The 15,578-nt window shown below is 30.8% G+C and overlaps 2 protein-coding genes across 2 annotated transcripts; both read left to right on the top strand.

Moving 5' to 3' along the window:
- The first annotated feature begins 12,075 nt into the window (after positions 1-12,075).
- LOC119675906 lies at positions 12,076-13,741 on the top strand. Its single transcript, XM_038087122.1, has 3 exons — positions 12,076-12,250; positions 12,386-13,058; positions 13,120-13,741. The coding sequence occupies exons 1-3, from the start codon at positions 12,076-12,078 to the stop codon at positions 13,739-13,741; spliced, it is 1,470 nt and encodes a 489-aa protein (XP_037943050.1).
- A 203-nt stretch (positions 13,742-13,944) lies between these two features.
- Positions 13,945-15,324, top strand: LOC119675905. The gene is made up of 2 exons (XM_038087121.1): positions 13,945-14,731; positions 14,804-15,324. The coding sequence occupies exons 1-2, from the start codon at positions 13,945-13,947 to the stop codon at positions 15,322-15,324; spliced, it is 1,308 nt and encodes a 435-aa protein (XP_037943049.1).
- Positions 15,325-15,578: the final 254 nt, after the last annotated feature.

Below are 15,578 nucleotides of genomic sequence, written 5' to 3'. Positions count from 1 at the left end.
AAATATGCTGTGCCATTACGGCACATGAACAATGGAGCACAATGGTTCCAGCTTATAAATATATTAAAAAAGTAAAACAAAGCCAAAAAAATAAAAAAAGGCAATAATAATAATAAATAAAAGTGGCAAGCAGTAGAGAACAAAAAAAAAACATAAATAAAAGTAGCAGGCAAAATATGCAGTAGAAAAAAATTCCAGTAAAGTAGAAAACAAGTAGAAATGAATGATGCCATTTAAATAGGTTGAAATGAAGGGAAACTTCAAGAGTATTCTGCAACAAAGGAAGCATACCATTAGGCGCTCTATACCAGGTGATTTACATAGCATTCACTTTTTACGTAGTACCTAGTAGTACTTGTATAGCTAAGAAGAACTTAAACGTAAGGCTTCAATGCTGAACTTGGCTGCTGAAAGTTGCAAGAGGCAAAATAAATAACAAAAAATGGCAAAAATCAAAAGAAAAAATAAGTACATGAATGAACAGAAAAAAAAAAATAAGAAAAATGTAGCACAATATCATAAAATAATAGAGCAAAGCGTTTGAGGAAGATGTATAACACAAAGAAGATTAACGAGTTTGACATTTTTATTACTTTGTGACACTATTTAGAAAAAATGTTTTTGTTCTTCTCCAAAAAATTGAAAAATTTCCTAGAAGCAAAAAAGTTGATTTGGACGGATATGAAGATAAAATTACTTAAAATGGTCACGCTTTAAAGGAAGAAGCCACAAATTGTCCTGAGTTACGTCACCTCAAAATGAAAAGCACAACACTAAACCATTAATTCGTTTTAAATTTTTATAATATTTTTCATTGTCAACATTAGCAATATTATAGATTATTAAAATAAGAAACCTATTGTTCAATTGTATGAAACAAATCGATGAATGCTCTGTTTTACATAGAAAATAATAGGCAAACCACATAGAAAAATCAATTTTCGGTACTAAAATTTCATTGACTAAACGTTTTTGCATACTCTATTGGTTTCTTATTGCTTATTGCTTTCTTATTGCTTTTGTAATTATAATGCTGTTAGAGGGAACTGTTTATACAGATTGTATATAACTTACATATAATTTAATTATATCAAAATGTTGATCACACAAACTACAAAATCATGTTTTACTTGAGTATATATACAATATTGTGCGATAAATCGAATTAGTCATTCGGTTTTTGACCTAATATGTTATAGTAGCTCAAGGCTTCAGAATTTTAGAGAAAGATTTACGAATCATGGCAAGTTAATCCTATAAATAGATGTTATTGGCAGACTACTATGTATGCAAATCAAGTAATAAAATGAGAGTAGAGTTTAAAATATACTCTTCACCATAATATTTTAATATTTCGATTTCTGGTACTTATAGTCAAAAAACTATTTACGAATAATTAAATACAAGAATTATTTCCAAGACCACTGATGATGGGTATTTGGCAATACTTGAAACAGCTGTATGGTCAGCCAAAATTTTAATTAACTACTACTTAACTACTTTACTACTTTTCGAAAAACCTCTTCATAATATTTTATTTTCTGATTTTAGTTTATTTTAATATGAACCATACTTTATACATGTATACCAATACGTATGCAGAAATAATTATATTAAATAGAAGTTTAATATTATAATTTAATATAATAATTTATTATAATATGATTGTATAATTATTATTTAGTGCAAATAAATTTATATCTTGCCTATAAATACATTTATTTTAATAAAGTTAATTTTTTCTTGCAGAGAGTGACGTGTCTTTTATGACGAAAGGAAACTATTTATTTTATATTTTATATCAATAAATAATAAAGAAAAATTGTGCTCATCTGATATAATGCAGCTAGTACATGCAATAGTTAAATATATTTTTTTAAAAAGAGTATTAAAGTTTTGGTACAATCTAAGTTAATTCTTTTCTTATTTTCATTTCAGATATCACAGTTATAGATATTTGCATATGTTGTCCTCTTTCAAGCATCTGTTGAACATAAAGCAAACGATGCATTATAGTACTCACGTTTTTATTGACACGAAGTTATCATAACGAACTGGTTTAGGTATTCTGGTTGTCACTTGAATCTTGGGAGAAATTGAAGTTGGAATTTTTTATTTATTTTTTTTATTTATGTGACTGCAATAGCATAAGCACAATTATTCTCCTGAAAATTTAGATTTTGCTTTACATTTTTATAAATTCAATAGGTGACTTCATTATTTAAAAAAATAAAAACAATTGTAGAGGAAAAAAAACTAAGTGATTTTTCCAATTTTTGATATTAATTGAGATAAAATAAAAATAATAAAAATTTTTTTTATAATAATTTGAATATCTTAAGAATCAGTTACTTATATATTAAATTTTAAGTATTATCAAAATATTTCCATTTATTTTCAATATTCAATAATGTTACTCATACGCTCAGTGTGTTCCTCTCGAAAAGAAAAAAAATAAAGTATACTTTCGCAACCGATGGTAAGAAAACGCTGTATATAATGTACGAATATTCTTCAAATAAAGTGCATCAAATATTATAACACATATATTAAAAAAAATTAAAAATAATTAGCTTTCGTTACAATTTTGAAATTAATACGGTTCATTGAATATCAACATATTTTAAGCTAACTCAAATATTTCTACAATAACAATTTTAATAGCAAATTAAAGCACCTAAACAAAAAATGCTATACAATTCAAGAATCTTAAATAAAATATGTTCTGTTATTGTGCTGAGAAGCTTTTATCGAGTAAATTTTTCATGTGTAAACATCACATCACATCTAGTATTAAAAACCAACCATCCTCGGATGCTACATATTTTTTTATTTAATTTTCTGCTATAATATTATTTTAAAATGAAAAATACAAATACATATGTAGATATAATTAAAGTAAATAGAAGTTTGTATATATTCTAATATTTTTGTATAATTATTTACTGTAAACAAACTTCAATATTTCTAATAAATACAATTGCTTTAAATTGTAATATTTTTAGAATTCCGATTTTATATTTATTTTTTAATTGAGTTTTTTTACTTCTCTCATATAATAATTAAAACAATCTTATAATTAAAATTACTTTTGCCGTACATAATGTAACTATTTACATAATAAACATTTAAACAAGAGCTGTTTAATAAGGCAGCGATAAATGAAGAGTTAATTTCTTAAATTTAAGTGCGTTTTGAATTTTATAGATTTGTTACAACATTGCTTTCCAATTTTTATACCTTTTAAAACATATTATAAATCGAGGTATTTAAAATGTGGATTAGTTGTTGATATTAATTTTGGAATCTATTGAAATTTATTTCCAGCAATAATAATATAGATTATTTAAAAATGGCACCTCATAATGCTCACGATCAATTTTGTTAGTGCAATTACTTACAAGTATGCAAGTGCGTTTTTGGCAAGGAAACATATTTTTTTTACAATAGCGATTTTACCATCTAGGTAAAATAAAAGTATCTTTGATCACATAATATTGCACTGCTATTGATCTTCTTTTTTAAATAGTTGTTTATATTTATGCTTTATCTATTCAAAAAAAAAAAAAAAACAGAAGCAATATCCTTTTCCGTTAATAAAAATATTTTAGACTTTTGTTCTCAGGTTCCCTTGATGTCCAAAGCTCTTATAAAATGTTAACAACGTATTTACTTGAAATTTTTGCTAAATTAGCAAACTCAAGTATTTTTATACAGATATTTTACACCACTAAATTGTGTTTTATATTCAATATTTTCGAAATTGTTGCCTCAGTTGAACTCAGTATCGTAGAACAATAGCGACTATCAGTAAAGAACATAACATTTATCATATGATTATTTGAGTCTTAATTTGATTATGAGTATTTATACTGCATGCCAAACTTTGTTTTTGTTTCAGATATATATATTTTTTTTCAAAATGTCAAAGTTAGCGAAATTCTGGCGTATCCATTTTAAATTAAAATTAGGCTTTTAAATTAGGTCAATTTACTAAAATATTTTTAAGATTATTTACTTTATTTTATTTCTAAGTTTAACAGTATTTCTAAAATAAATTAAATAAAATAATTAAATTCACAGCACTTAATACGTAAAGTCCATAAGTAACATCTAATGCAAAAGTATAAAATAAACTATGATTTTTTTTTCTTCGTTAGAAAAACTATAATAAAACAATGAAGCTCAAAGGGCACAAGAGTAGCTTTTTTCCTATTTCCTATTTTCTGCGATTTCCATAGCTACTGTGCTCCACTTCCATGCTACTTTAGTGAACTGTTTTCGTTTGAAACCGTATTAAACGTATCCTGCTCCTAAGTTATCATATGTAACCTAATCCCTATTGCGTACAAAATTTTCAATATAAGCACATGAAATCCTTAGAGCTTGTAAGCTTATAAATTTGCGTAATTTGAATAGAATTTGCTTGCGCAACAAATAGCGAATCATTGTGTAAATTTACATTTTATTCAAATCTAGAAAAAATACTTAAATGCGAAAAAAGTGAAAAAGAAACAAATACCATATATAACATAAAGTAACTAAATATATCCACAATTTTTTATAACAGTATAAAAAAGTGAATACATATAAAAAGGGAATCTACACATATAAAACTCAGTGGAAAATTGAAATGCGTAACAATTGCCTCTTATGCATACGCGTACTTGTATATAAAATCATACTATATTTGTGTGGGTTGGACTTCACGTCTCTGGTAAAGTTGATGATGACTAGCTCTCTGCTGTCAGATGTACAGTACACAATGCAAATATGACATTGAAAAAGTTACAAAACAACAAAAAATAAAATTATTTGTACAAATATATCATTTATAGATTTACAATATTTTGATATATTTTTCGTTGTAAACGTATTAAATCTCATAATTGAATCGCATTGAAATAGAAAGAAAATATTGTTAACTCATAAAGCGGTTCACTGGGTACAATAATATTAATTTTATTTATTGTTTTTTTTTTTGCTATTTTTTGTTTTGTCAACACTTACGTCGCTTCACATCAGTGCCCACCAAATAAAAGTAAATATAAACACATTAGTAAACATCCAACGATGCTGCGGAGGTTGTTGGCTATACACAACAAAACATTTTGCCACATTTTATTTGTGGTAAACAAAAGGTCACTCATACGACTAAGTGTGCTCGTTGCGAACTTAAGTGCTTCTCTTGGGTAGCATGTGGATTGGCTTTTTCACATGTTTCCAAAGCTGCGCAAAAACTATTATTCCAACGGCATTGTTTATTATTGTTAACTATTTTCCTCACGTAATAACTATAATAGCTATGCGTCGCATAAGAATTCCGCTTTGCTGCCATTCTACAATCTCATCACCATCGCCATGGACGTTTGTATATTTGTGGCAAAGCTACTTAATTTTTTGTGGTTTTACATTTTACGGGTATAAGACTTATATCAATTCTACTAACATTTTTTTCTTACTTTCAATTATTATAGCATCAAAACAGCTTAATTTTTTCCATTCCCTAATACACCATATGAAAAAAACCTCGTTTATATATTAGTACTATACTGTGTATATATATTCGACTGTTTTGCTACTCTTGTTGTTACGCGTTGCATTATTGTGTTGTGTTTTTCTCAAATATATTGTGTATTTTTTTTATTTTATTTTTTCTAAGTATCTTTAATCTGTTGCTTCGCATCAACAGCCACAATTGAAAAATCACGTTCAGATTGAATTTAGAATTTCATTTTTCCAGAAGCACGCAATTTTTGCTGTGTTCAGAAATATTTCTTTGCCAACAAATTAAATAAGAAAACTCAAATAAACAAATTTTATAATATAAAAAACTTTGAAGCTGCTCAAACGATTTACAAGTAACATATATATAATTTAATATTAAAAATTGGTTTTATATCAAATAATCGGTGTAGAGTTTTTACTTTAAATAACGGATTTGTTTTCGTAATATTGACTCAAAGAAAATGAGTATTTTATTTTGAGAAGGCTAGATACACGGTTGCCACTTATGGTACTTTAGTACCAAAATTGGTACATTTTTTTCCGTTTGGTACTCTGGTACTCATGTTCAAAAAATGGTACATTTTCGGCGACCCAACTTTATTGTGGATATTGTATTGTTTTATACTTTTTGTACATTTTATATAAATTGTATTTTCTTATAAAAAGACAATAGAAAAATTTTGGACCTTTTTTTACAGAAATGGTACCTTTTTAAACCAATTTTGGTACAGAAAAAAATTTTCAAGTGGCAACCGTGGCTAGATATTTATTCAAACCAATAAGTACAAGTACCAGAAAAGGTTCTGTTGTAACACCAAATACCCATGTGCACTTTACAACATCACTAGCACAACAATCACTCGTTACTATAAATATGACAGCAGAGTAATATACATGCAGTCAGTGTAAAATAGAACCTAGCGCAGTAAGAAACCGAAGAATATGTAGTAACATATATACATAATAAATTCCAACAGGTTCAACAATATTCTATAACTTAATAGCTGAGAAAAATTTTATGGTCAAAATTATTTGATAATAATTAGTAACAATTTGTTAATAAAATATATTTAAAATATCAATATCTTGGTATCTAAGTATTAGAAATAAAATTACAGTATAAATTATATCAAGTCTCTCATTGAAGAATTATTTTGTCATATATTACGTATAATTGCTATAAGGATTTATTTGTTCATAAAATGTATTTAAACTTTCAATATATTAATACTTAAGTATTAACAATAAAAAAACAGTATAAATAAATAATAAATAAACTTTTTGAATTTCCCGCGCAGTTACTCCAAATGCACTTTTTTCCATTTTCGTAAGAATTCACGAGGTTGTCTGCTTTGAACGGCTATCAAACACCAACTGAACGACGTAGCTTGCTCAAAATTAAAAGGTTGCCCACTGGAAGATTACAGCTGACGGTAGCACTGTTGTATTTGGAATAACTGCACGGGAAATTCAAAAAGTCACTGACTTATCAAACCACCTTCGTATCATACAATCTCTCATTGAACAATTAATTGGCCATATATTAACTATAATGCTATAAGGATTAAATTTTTAATAAAACTTATTTAAACATTCAATATATTAATATCTTAGTATTAAAAATAAAAAAAACAGTATAAACAATATCATGAAGTCTCTCATTGAAAAATTACTTGGCTATATATTAGCTATAATTCCTATAAGGATGTGTAACGTATTTTTCAATACATATTGTATTTTATGTATAAAAAGCATACAAATAAATATAAAAATACAAAAAATTTAAATTGTTTTTGTTTTGTAAACTCCTTTTATAAAATGAAGAGACTCATATCTGGAGAGTTTGCATTTCAATAGTCATATTACCAGTTCTGTAAATGATCGAGAGTTTAAATATTTACTTTATACTTCATATAAAAAGCATATTCGTGAAATTTCTGTTAAATGAAAATTTTTAAAAATACATGTACCACAAAATTATAAATTTAATCATTAAATTTTACTTATAAATATAAATTAGTATGACGTTAGTATTACGTTATTTGTAGTAGTTTCTTCAAAAAAATAATTTTATTATTAAAAATTTAATGAAAAGTCTATCTGAACTTAAATATAGTTTAGTTTCTTGTGTTAAGAGATACTTTAACTGAAGTCGTTTTCCACCTCCTCACAACATTGTTGTCAACTTATTATATAGCCTAATATAATTTATTTCAATACGAAAAGCACAAACCATCTCAAATTCATGTTCACTCGACCATTTTATAATTTAAGTGGTAACAACAAAGAATTTAAAGTCTTTTAATATCTTAAGCTTGCTTTTACTTAATCTTTTTCACCTGCCTTAACCAATTACTTTAAATGAATTGAACTTGTTAATAATTACTCTTACATATATTTTCTGTCTGTTTTTATTTAAAGTCGTTTGACCATCGTCCTTTCAATAATCGAATAGTTAAAATTTTTTCATATTTCTATTTCCATTTACATATTTTCAATAGATTCTAATAAATCTTTTACAGTTCAATCTAATAAAAATGAAGAATATTGAATACAATTTAAGTAAAACTTTAACTAAAAAACAGTGTAAGAAATAAAATGCAACCGTTTATAAAATTTAATATAATAAATTTGTATTAATTAAAATAAGAAAAGAAAAGCTTTACATACATACATTCGTTTACTGACACTATTTTTAGTACTTTCAAAACAATGGAAAAATTTGAATTTCTAAATTTGTGTTATCAAAAATTTATAATTTTTATATTATAATTCTTATTTATAAACTATTAAATTAACAATAAAATATTGTACATGTCCAACAATGGCTTACCTATTGTTTAGAATTAAGATTTATTGTATCATGACCTTTAATTTATTTGTCATTTTTGTATTGTGTCGTCGCCTTTAAGCACACGCGAAAAGGCGACATGTGTTTTTGAGAAATAATAAAGTAGTCGTGAAGAAAAGTAATCAGTAAACTAACTGAAATAAAACATTGGTGCCGAATCCCGGGATAGTGATCCATAAAAGGGATAATGATCCATAAAAGGGATAGTGATCCATAAAAGGGATAGTGATCCATAAAAGGGATCACAAGGGATAAAAGTGATCCATAAAAGGGATAGTAATCCAGAAAAAAAAAATATAATTGCAAAATGTTAGACTCAGAAATTCACGAACTCAGCGACGGGGAGCAAGGAGGCGTGCAGAAAGGGTCTAAGAAAATGGCGGAATTGAAGGCGTTGAGAGGCAGAACCAAAGACAACATCACTCGCATAAAATCAATGATTTTGAAAAAAGGGTCAAGTTTGTCAACAGAAGAACTTAACTGCAGGCTTACATTGTGACCGAAAAGTTTTCGGAAATTCTCATTTAAAATTCGCGCGCTGTATATTTTTCGATATTTTAAGTTTATGTAGTTTGGCAGCAATTATCCTTAATTACTATGCAAAAAATGAGCGCGATCTGTCAGACAGTTCGTTTACGGCAGCTGTTGAAACCAGTTCCCCTCAGTAGTGCGTTGCGAAAAAACAATGGAAAAAAATATTGAACAAAGAGTTTGCATCAAATTTTGTGTTTCGAACGAAATTTCGTGTGCAGAATCGTTGCGAATGCTACAAAAGGCTTATGGGTAATCAGTTTTATCGAAAACTCAAGTTTATGAGTGGTACAAAGCCTTTCAGGACGGTCGTACGACCGTCGAAGACATGCCGCGTTCTGGACGACCTTCGGCCTCTACCACCGACGAAAACATTGAAAAGGCAAAGGAAATCGTGTTCCAAAATCCTCATGTGAGTGTTAGAGAGATAGCACGAGAGCTAGGCATCGGTCGTGAGAGCTATCCGCCGTAAACGGCCTCAATTGTGGAAGGATAATTCATGGATTTTTCATGACGATAATGCTCCCTCGCACCGAGCCAACATTATCAACGATTTTAAGGCCAAACATTCAATAAATACCATCAAACAGCCACCGTATTCACCTGATCTTGCACCGTGTGACTTTTTCCTGTTTCCCAAACTCAAATTACCACTCAGAGGAACGCGTTTTGAATCCATAGAAGACGAAAAACAGAATTCGCAGAGGGAACTCAAAGCCATACCGGAAAGCGCCAATAAAAAATGTTTTGATGATTGGAAGAAACGTTGGCATTTGTGTATCGCTTCTAATGGAGCATATTTTGAAGGAGATAAAATAAATATTGATGAAGATTAAGAATTTTGCGTTTTATTTAAAATTTCCGGAAACTTTTCGGTCACAATGTTTGACAGAAAATTACTTCAAACAGTTTCTGAGTGTGCAAGCAGATATCGACAAACTAAACCAAGGTGCAGATACTTCTTCAAGCGAAGCAATTACAGCAGAAGTTGAAGATGCATTTGTGGCCACGAAAGCAAAAATAATGAGTTTACTAAAAAAAAGAAAGCTATCACTGGTAGATGTCAATGCAACGAATACAACATCGTTATTGCCGGGCTCAAGAAGTCGTCGGGAAATTTGAAGGGAAGTATAGCGAATTTCCGAAATTTATAGCCTTGTTTAATAAATTAATCAAGCAGGATGAAATGCTTGATGACTGCGAACGATTTTTGATACTTAAAGAGCACTTGGGCTCTAAGCCGCTGGCAGCTATTGACGATTTTGATGTCACAGAGGACAATTACCCCAAAGCACTCGATCGATTGAAGGAATGCTTCGATAAAAAGGCGTTGATGTTCGAGGAACATATTACAGCCCTCTTTGCTGTCCCAAAACTAACAAAACCATCTGCAGTTCATTTAAGAAATGTATTAAATGCAGCGAATGCACATTTGAATGCAATGCTATCATTAGGTGATTACAAAGATATAGCGAATGCCATGTTAATTCATTTGGTGATGGAAAGAGTGGACGAAGATTCGCAGGTCAAATGAGAAGAATCAGTGGATTACAGGAAGCTGTCAACTTGGAATGAATGTTCAGCAGTTTTGACGAGGCGATGTGAGAACCTTGAGGCAAGGGATGTAACGACACTTTTTTGGTGACGTTCAAAAATATTTAGTTTTTGCTGGGGTATCCTCAGCCGTCGTCCAGAGTCATTACAATGAATTTATTTTTTTCCGGGGACGTAGGTTTTAAAAAAAAAAAGAAAAGGAAACGTTCGTTTACTAGATTGAATTGTATAGTTTATTTACTTTGAAAGACAATATTCCAAAAAAAAATTATTCCAACGTATGATAAAGTTATTTCAATTACAATGTGATTATAAATAAATTTATAGTTTATTTACTTTGAAAGACAATATTCCAAAAATTATTCCAACGTATGATAAAGTTATTTCCATTACAATGTGATTATAAATAAATTTATAGTTAATTTACTTTGAAAGACAATATTCCAAAAATTATTCCAACGTATGATAAAGTTATTTCAATTAAAATGTGATTTTAATTCAATAAAATAAGAACAAGAAATGTGCATCTTCTTTAGCTCAGGCTCCTGTTGTGTTTCCTATCGTACTTGTCGATGAGATCTTCACTTGCAGTGGTTTCCCGAATTTCCTCCTCTGTTGCCTAAGATCGACTCCTTTTACACTTCTGTAAGTTACTTTAATTTTACAATTTAAAATTGGAAAGGAAACTGATTACAAATCTATCCTAGAAGAAGAGAGATATAGTACAACTCGATATGTATTATTAAAAGAAGGTATATATATATGTTTCATAGACATATAATTATGGCCGTTGTCGTAACACCAACGCAGGACTTATATATTTCTGATATATGTTTTCATAGACATATAATTTATTATTATAATTTTTCGGCGTAATACCACCTTGACGAATGTTCGTAGACTCGCGCCTGCTTCATAATTTCGCTGTCTTAAATACTCCTACGCCGGAGCTTTCGTCTAGCGTATTTTAAATTCTTCCGTTCGTTTACCTGCTGTGTTTTGCAGCGTAAACCGCTGTGCTTTTATTCTTGGCCGTGTAGCCGCTGTGCTTCTGATCTTGACGTATTTCGCTGCGCTTTTGACTTTGTTTTCGTCGTGTTTTGTTTTGACAGTTTGTTATTCTAACACGCGTTTTAAATCGTCAATAAACAATAATTTTTTTGTTATGTAAAATAAAATTATTAAACTATTGTAAATAAATTAAATTAACCAAAAATTTCAATTTTCCTCTGTGTTAATTCAGTGCCTAGTTTTTTTTTTATGTAGGCGGAAATTTGGTGTCAAAATTTCCGTCCTTACAGGGAACACAAAGTTAATCAAGTGCATTCAAAGGCTGTAAACTATCAAAAAGAGTATAGAAATAACCGCAACTACTCAACCTCTCTTGCAGTTACAAAACCTTTATGTGAAGTCTGCAATGGCAGTGACCACGAGATTGCAGATTGTAGCAAGTTTAGAAAGCTTTCTTTAAAAGAACGCTTTATCGTAGCACGGAGAATAAAGGTATGTTTTACATGTTTGAAAAGGGGACACCTTCAAAAAGAATGCTCTGCTGTTAAATGCTCGAAATGTAATTTATCTCATCATCAACTTTTACATAAAGATTATATCTTGGAGCCAAATGAACAAAGATGAAAAATGGGTCATCTACGTCAACACAGGAGACAGCTCAGTCATCAGTTATGACCGTAATGACTGAAAACGAGGTTTTTTTGGCAACAGCAGTAGTAATGGTAGCGGACAAGTTTGGCAAATATCACCAAATGCGAGCCATATTAGATTCTGGCTCTCAAGTAAATTTGATGTGTGAGAAAGTTGCTCAAAAACTGTTATTAAAAAAAACGTCTTGTAAATTAGATGCTAGCTGTGTTGGAGACGTTGTAACTAGCTTTAAAACAAAAACTGTGGCTACCATCAAATCAAAAATAAATGAATTCGAAGTCAGTCTGCAATTTTATGTTTTACCGAAAATAACAAGCTCCAAACCTAATCGTTATGTCGATGTTGCGGACTGGAATTTACCAAAAAATATTCAAATGGCTGATCCAATGTTCAATAAGCCAGCGCGTATAGATATTTTAATTGGTGCGGAAATTTTCTTCGATTTGTTGTCGATTGGACGAATTTATCTTAATGAAAGGTTGCCAACCCTACAGAAATCCATACTAGGGTGGATAGTTGCAGGCAAAGCAGAAGAATGTTTAGCGCCTAGTCATAAAATAAATAATATGCTGGTCAATCACAACCATAATGAGAATGAAAATTTGAGTCAATTGGTTGAAAAATTCTGGAAAATAGAACAGATTTCAACTAAATCAAATTTTTTAACCGAAGAAGAAGAGGAATGCGAGAAAATTTTCCGTGAATCAATTCGTAGAGATACATCTGGCCGATTTATTACGAAAATTTCATTTAAAACAACAGTAAGTGATTTGGGTGGTTCCTATAATGCTGCCAAACGACGGTTGCTGTCACTAGAGCGTAGGTTGAGTAGAGATCGCTCTACACGAGACGCTTACAACGCATTTATGGATGAGTACCTCTCTTTAGGTCACATGACGATCGTTGAAGAAGCTGATATGGATAAGATAAAATATTTTGCACCGGTATGTCAGTATGTATGTGCTACGACCAGACTCCACGAGTACGAAACTTCGAGTTGTGTTCGATTGTAGCTGTAAAACTGACAGTGGCTTGTCATTAAATGAGGTAATGATGAAAGGACCACTGGTTCAAGATGACCTGTTATCTATAATACTGCGATTTAGATGTTACAAATATGCAATTACGGCAGATGTAACAAAAATGTATCGCCAAGCATGGGTGACTGATGATGATGCGAATTATCAAACGATTTTGTGGAGGTCTTCCTCAGACGAAAACATAAAGGCCTATTGCTTGCGAACCATTACTTATGGTACAACATCTGCCCCCTATTTAGCTACAAGATGCTTAAAACAGTTAAGTGAAGATTATATAGATAAATATCCGATTGGATCGAGAAAAGTGTTATCTGATTTTTATATGGATGATTTGATCAGTGGATCAAACGATGAAGATAAAATTTTTGAAATATATAATCAAGTATCAGCAATAATGAACTCAGCAAAATTTAAGTTAAGGAAGTGGTTTTCAAATAGTGAAAAATTTCTTAATTTCGTACCTGAAGCTGATAAAGAAAAGACTCTTCGGATGAATAATGAGGAAATAATAAAAACTCTTGGTATCATCTGGGCTCCAGTGGGAGATACGCTCGAAAGCGGTGACAAAAAGAATAGTGTTGTCGGAACTATCTAAGTTGTTTGATCCCCTTGGGCGAAGATTTTCATGCAAGATTTGTGGATATTGAAGGCTATTTGAAAAAAAAAATACCTAATGAGGCATGCTCTGAGGATAACTCGAAATCTTCTTTTGTGACGTGGGTTGAAACCTTCAGCGATTTTGAAAAATTACAAAGAATTTTTGCCAATCTTCTTGGCTTTCGAAGAAGCGTTAAGTCTATGACTGAAAGATTAGATGAAGCACTAGTGCGTATATTTTACTGTGTGCAACAACATTATTTCAAAGAAGAAATTGAGCTGCTATTGAAGAATAGAGAATTGCCAGCAAACAGTAAATATAAAAATATGAGCATTTTTGTAGAAGATACTTATGGTGTTCCGCTACTACGTGTTGGTGGGAGATTAGCGAAGGCTGCATTACCATATGATGCTAAACATCAAATTTTGTTACCGAATAACTCAGAAATAGTTTGCAGTTTTGTACGATTTCTTCATTTCAAATATTTGCATGCTGGTACGCAAGCGCTTATGGCTATAGTTAGGCAGCGATTTTGGATATTTCATGCTAGAGGAGTAATACGCAAAATTACTGGTGGTTGTCTACAATGCTTTAGATGCCATCCAAAATTGAGTAATCAGATTATAGGCGATTTACCCTCTTCTAGAGTCACCGTAGCGAGGCCATTCACTGTGACTGGAGTGGACTTTTGCGGCCCTATTACAACAACGTATCTACTTCGTGGGTACAGAACAACAAAAAGCTATATTGCTGTTTTTATTTGTTTTGCCACAAAAGCTGTGCATATGGAGGTGGTCTCTGATTTGACTGCAAAGGCTTTCCTGGCTTCATTAAAAAGATTTGTAGCTCGACGCGGCTTATACTTAAAATTATTTTGCGACAATGCCACTAATTTTGTGGGTACTCGTAAAGAGCTCGAGGAAATGAAATGCAAGTTTTTTGATCAACAAGTACAGGGCAAGATTTCAAAATATTGTACTGCCAATAGTATTGAATTTCATCATATACCACCCAGATCCCCCCACTTTGGTGGACTATGAGAAGCGGCTGTGAAATCAGCAAAATATCATTTGGCTAGAATATTGGGTCAATCGCATCTTACATTTGAAGAGCTGGCAACAGTGGTTGCGGAAGTAGAGGCAGTTTTAAATTCAAGACCTTTGACAACCTTGTCTAACGACCCAAATGATGAAAGCGTTCTTACACCGGCACATTTCTTAACAGGTGGTCCGTTGGTTGGAACTGTGGAACCTACTGTGGATAGCGAAGAATGGTCTCATAAAGATAGATGGCTACGAATTTCGGCCATACAACAACATTTTTGGAGAAGGTGGTCGGCGGGGTATCTTCATGAACTTCAACAGAAAGTCAAATGGACTAAGAAGCAGAAGAACCTTAATGAAGGTGATATGGTGTTAATTGCAGAAGAAAATTTGCCTTCTAAGCAATGGCTTATTGGGAGAGTGCTGAAAGTGACAAGAGATGCTAAAGGTTGGGTTCGAGTTGCTGATGTAAAAACAAAAAATGGAGAGGTTCGCCGAGCAATCCATAAATTGGCACCTATTCCATCTGAATGTTGATGTCTGCTGGAGCCATCAAAGGCGGCGATATGTTTAGAATTAAGATTTATTGTATCATGGCCTTTAATGTATTTGTCATTTTTGTATTGTGTCGTCGCCTTTAAGCACACGCGAAAAGGCGACATGTGTTTTTGAGAAATAATAAAGTAGTCGTGAAGAAAAGTAATCAGTAAACTAACTGAAATAAAACACCTATCTATTTAAATATCTATTATTTATGGATTAGATATTCGTTTAATAAGATTATCTTAATT

The sequence above is a fragment of the Teleopsis dalmanni genome, chromosome 2 (assembly GCF_002237135.1).
Source record: "Teleopsis dalmanni isolate 2A chromosome 2, ASM223713v2, whole genome shotgun sequence".
In the NCBI taxonomy this organism is placed as follows: domain Eukaryota; kingdom Metazoa; phylum Arthropoda; class Insecta; order Diptera; family Diopsidae; genus Teleopsis; species Teleopsis dalmanni.
The sequence above is the reverse complement of the archived record's forward strand: the minus strand, read 5'-3'. Positions and strand labels throughout refer to the sequence as shown.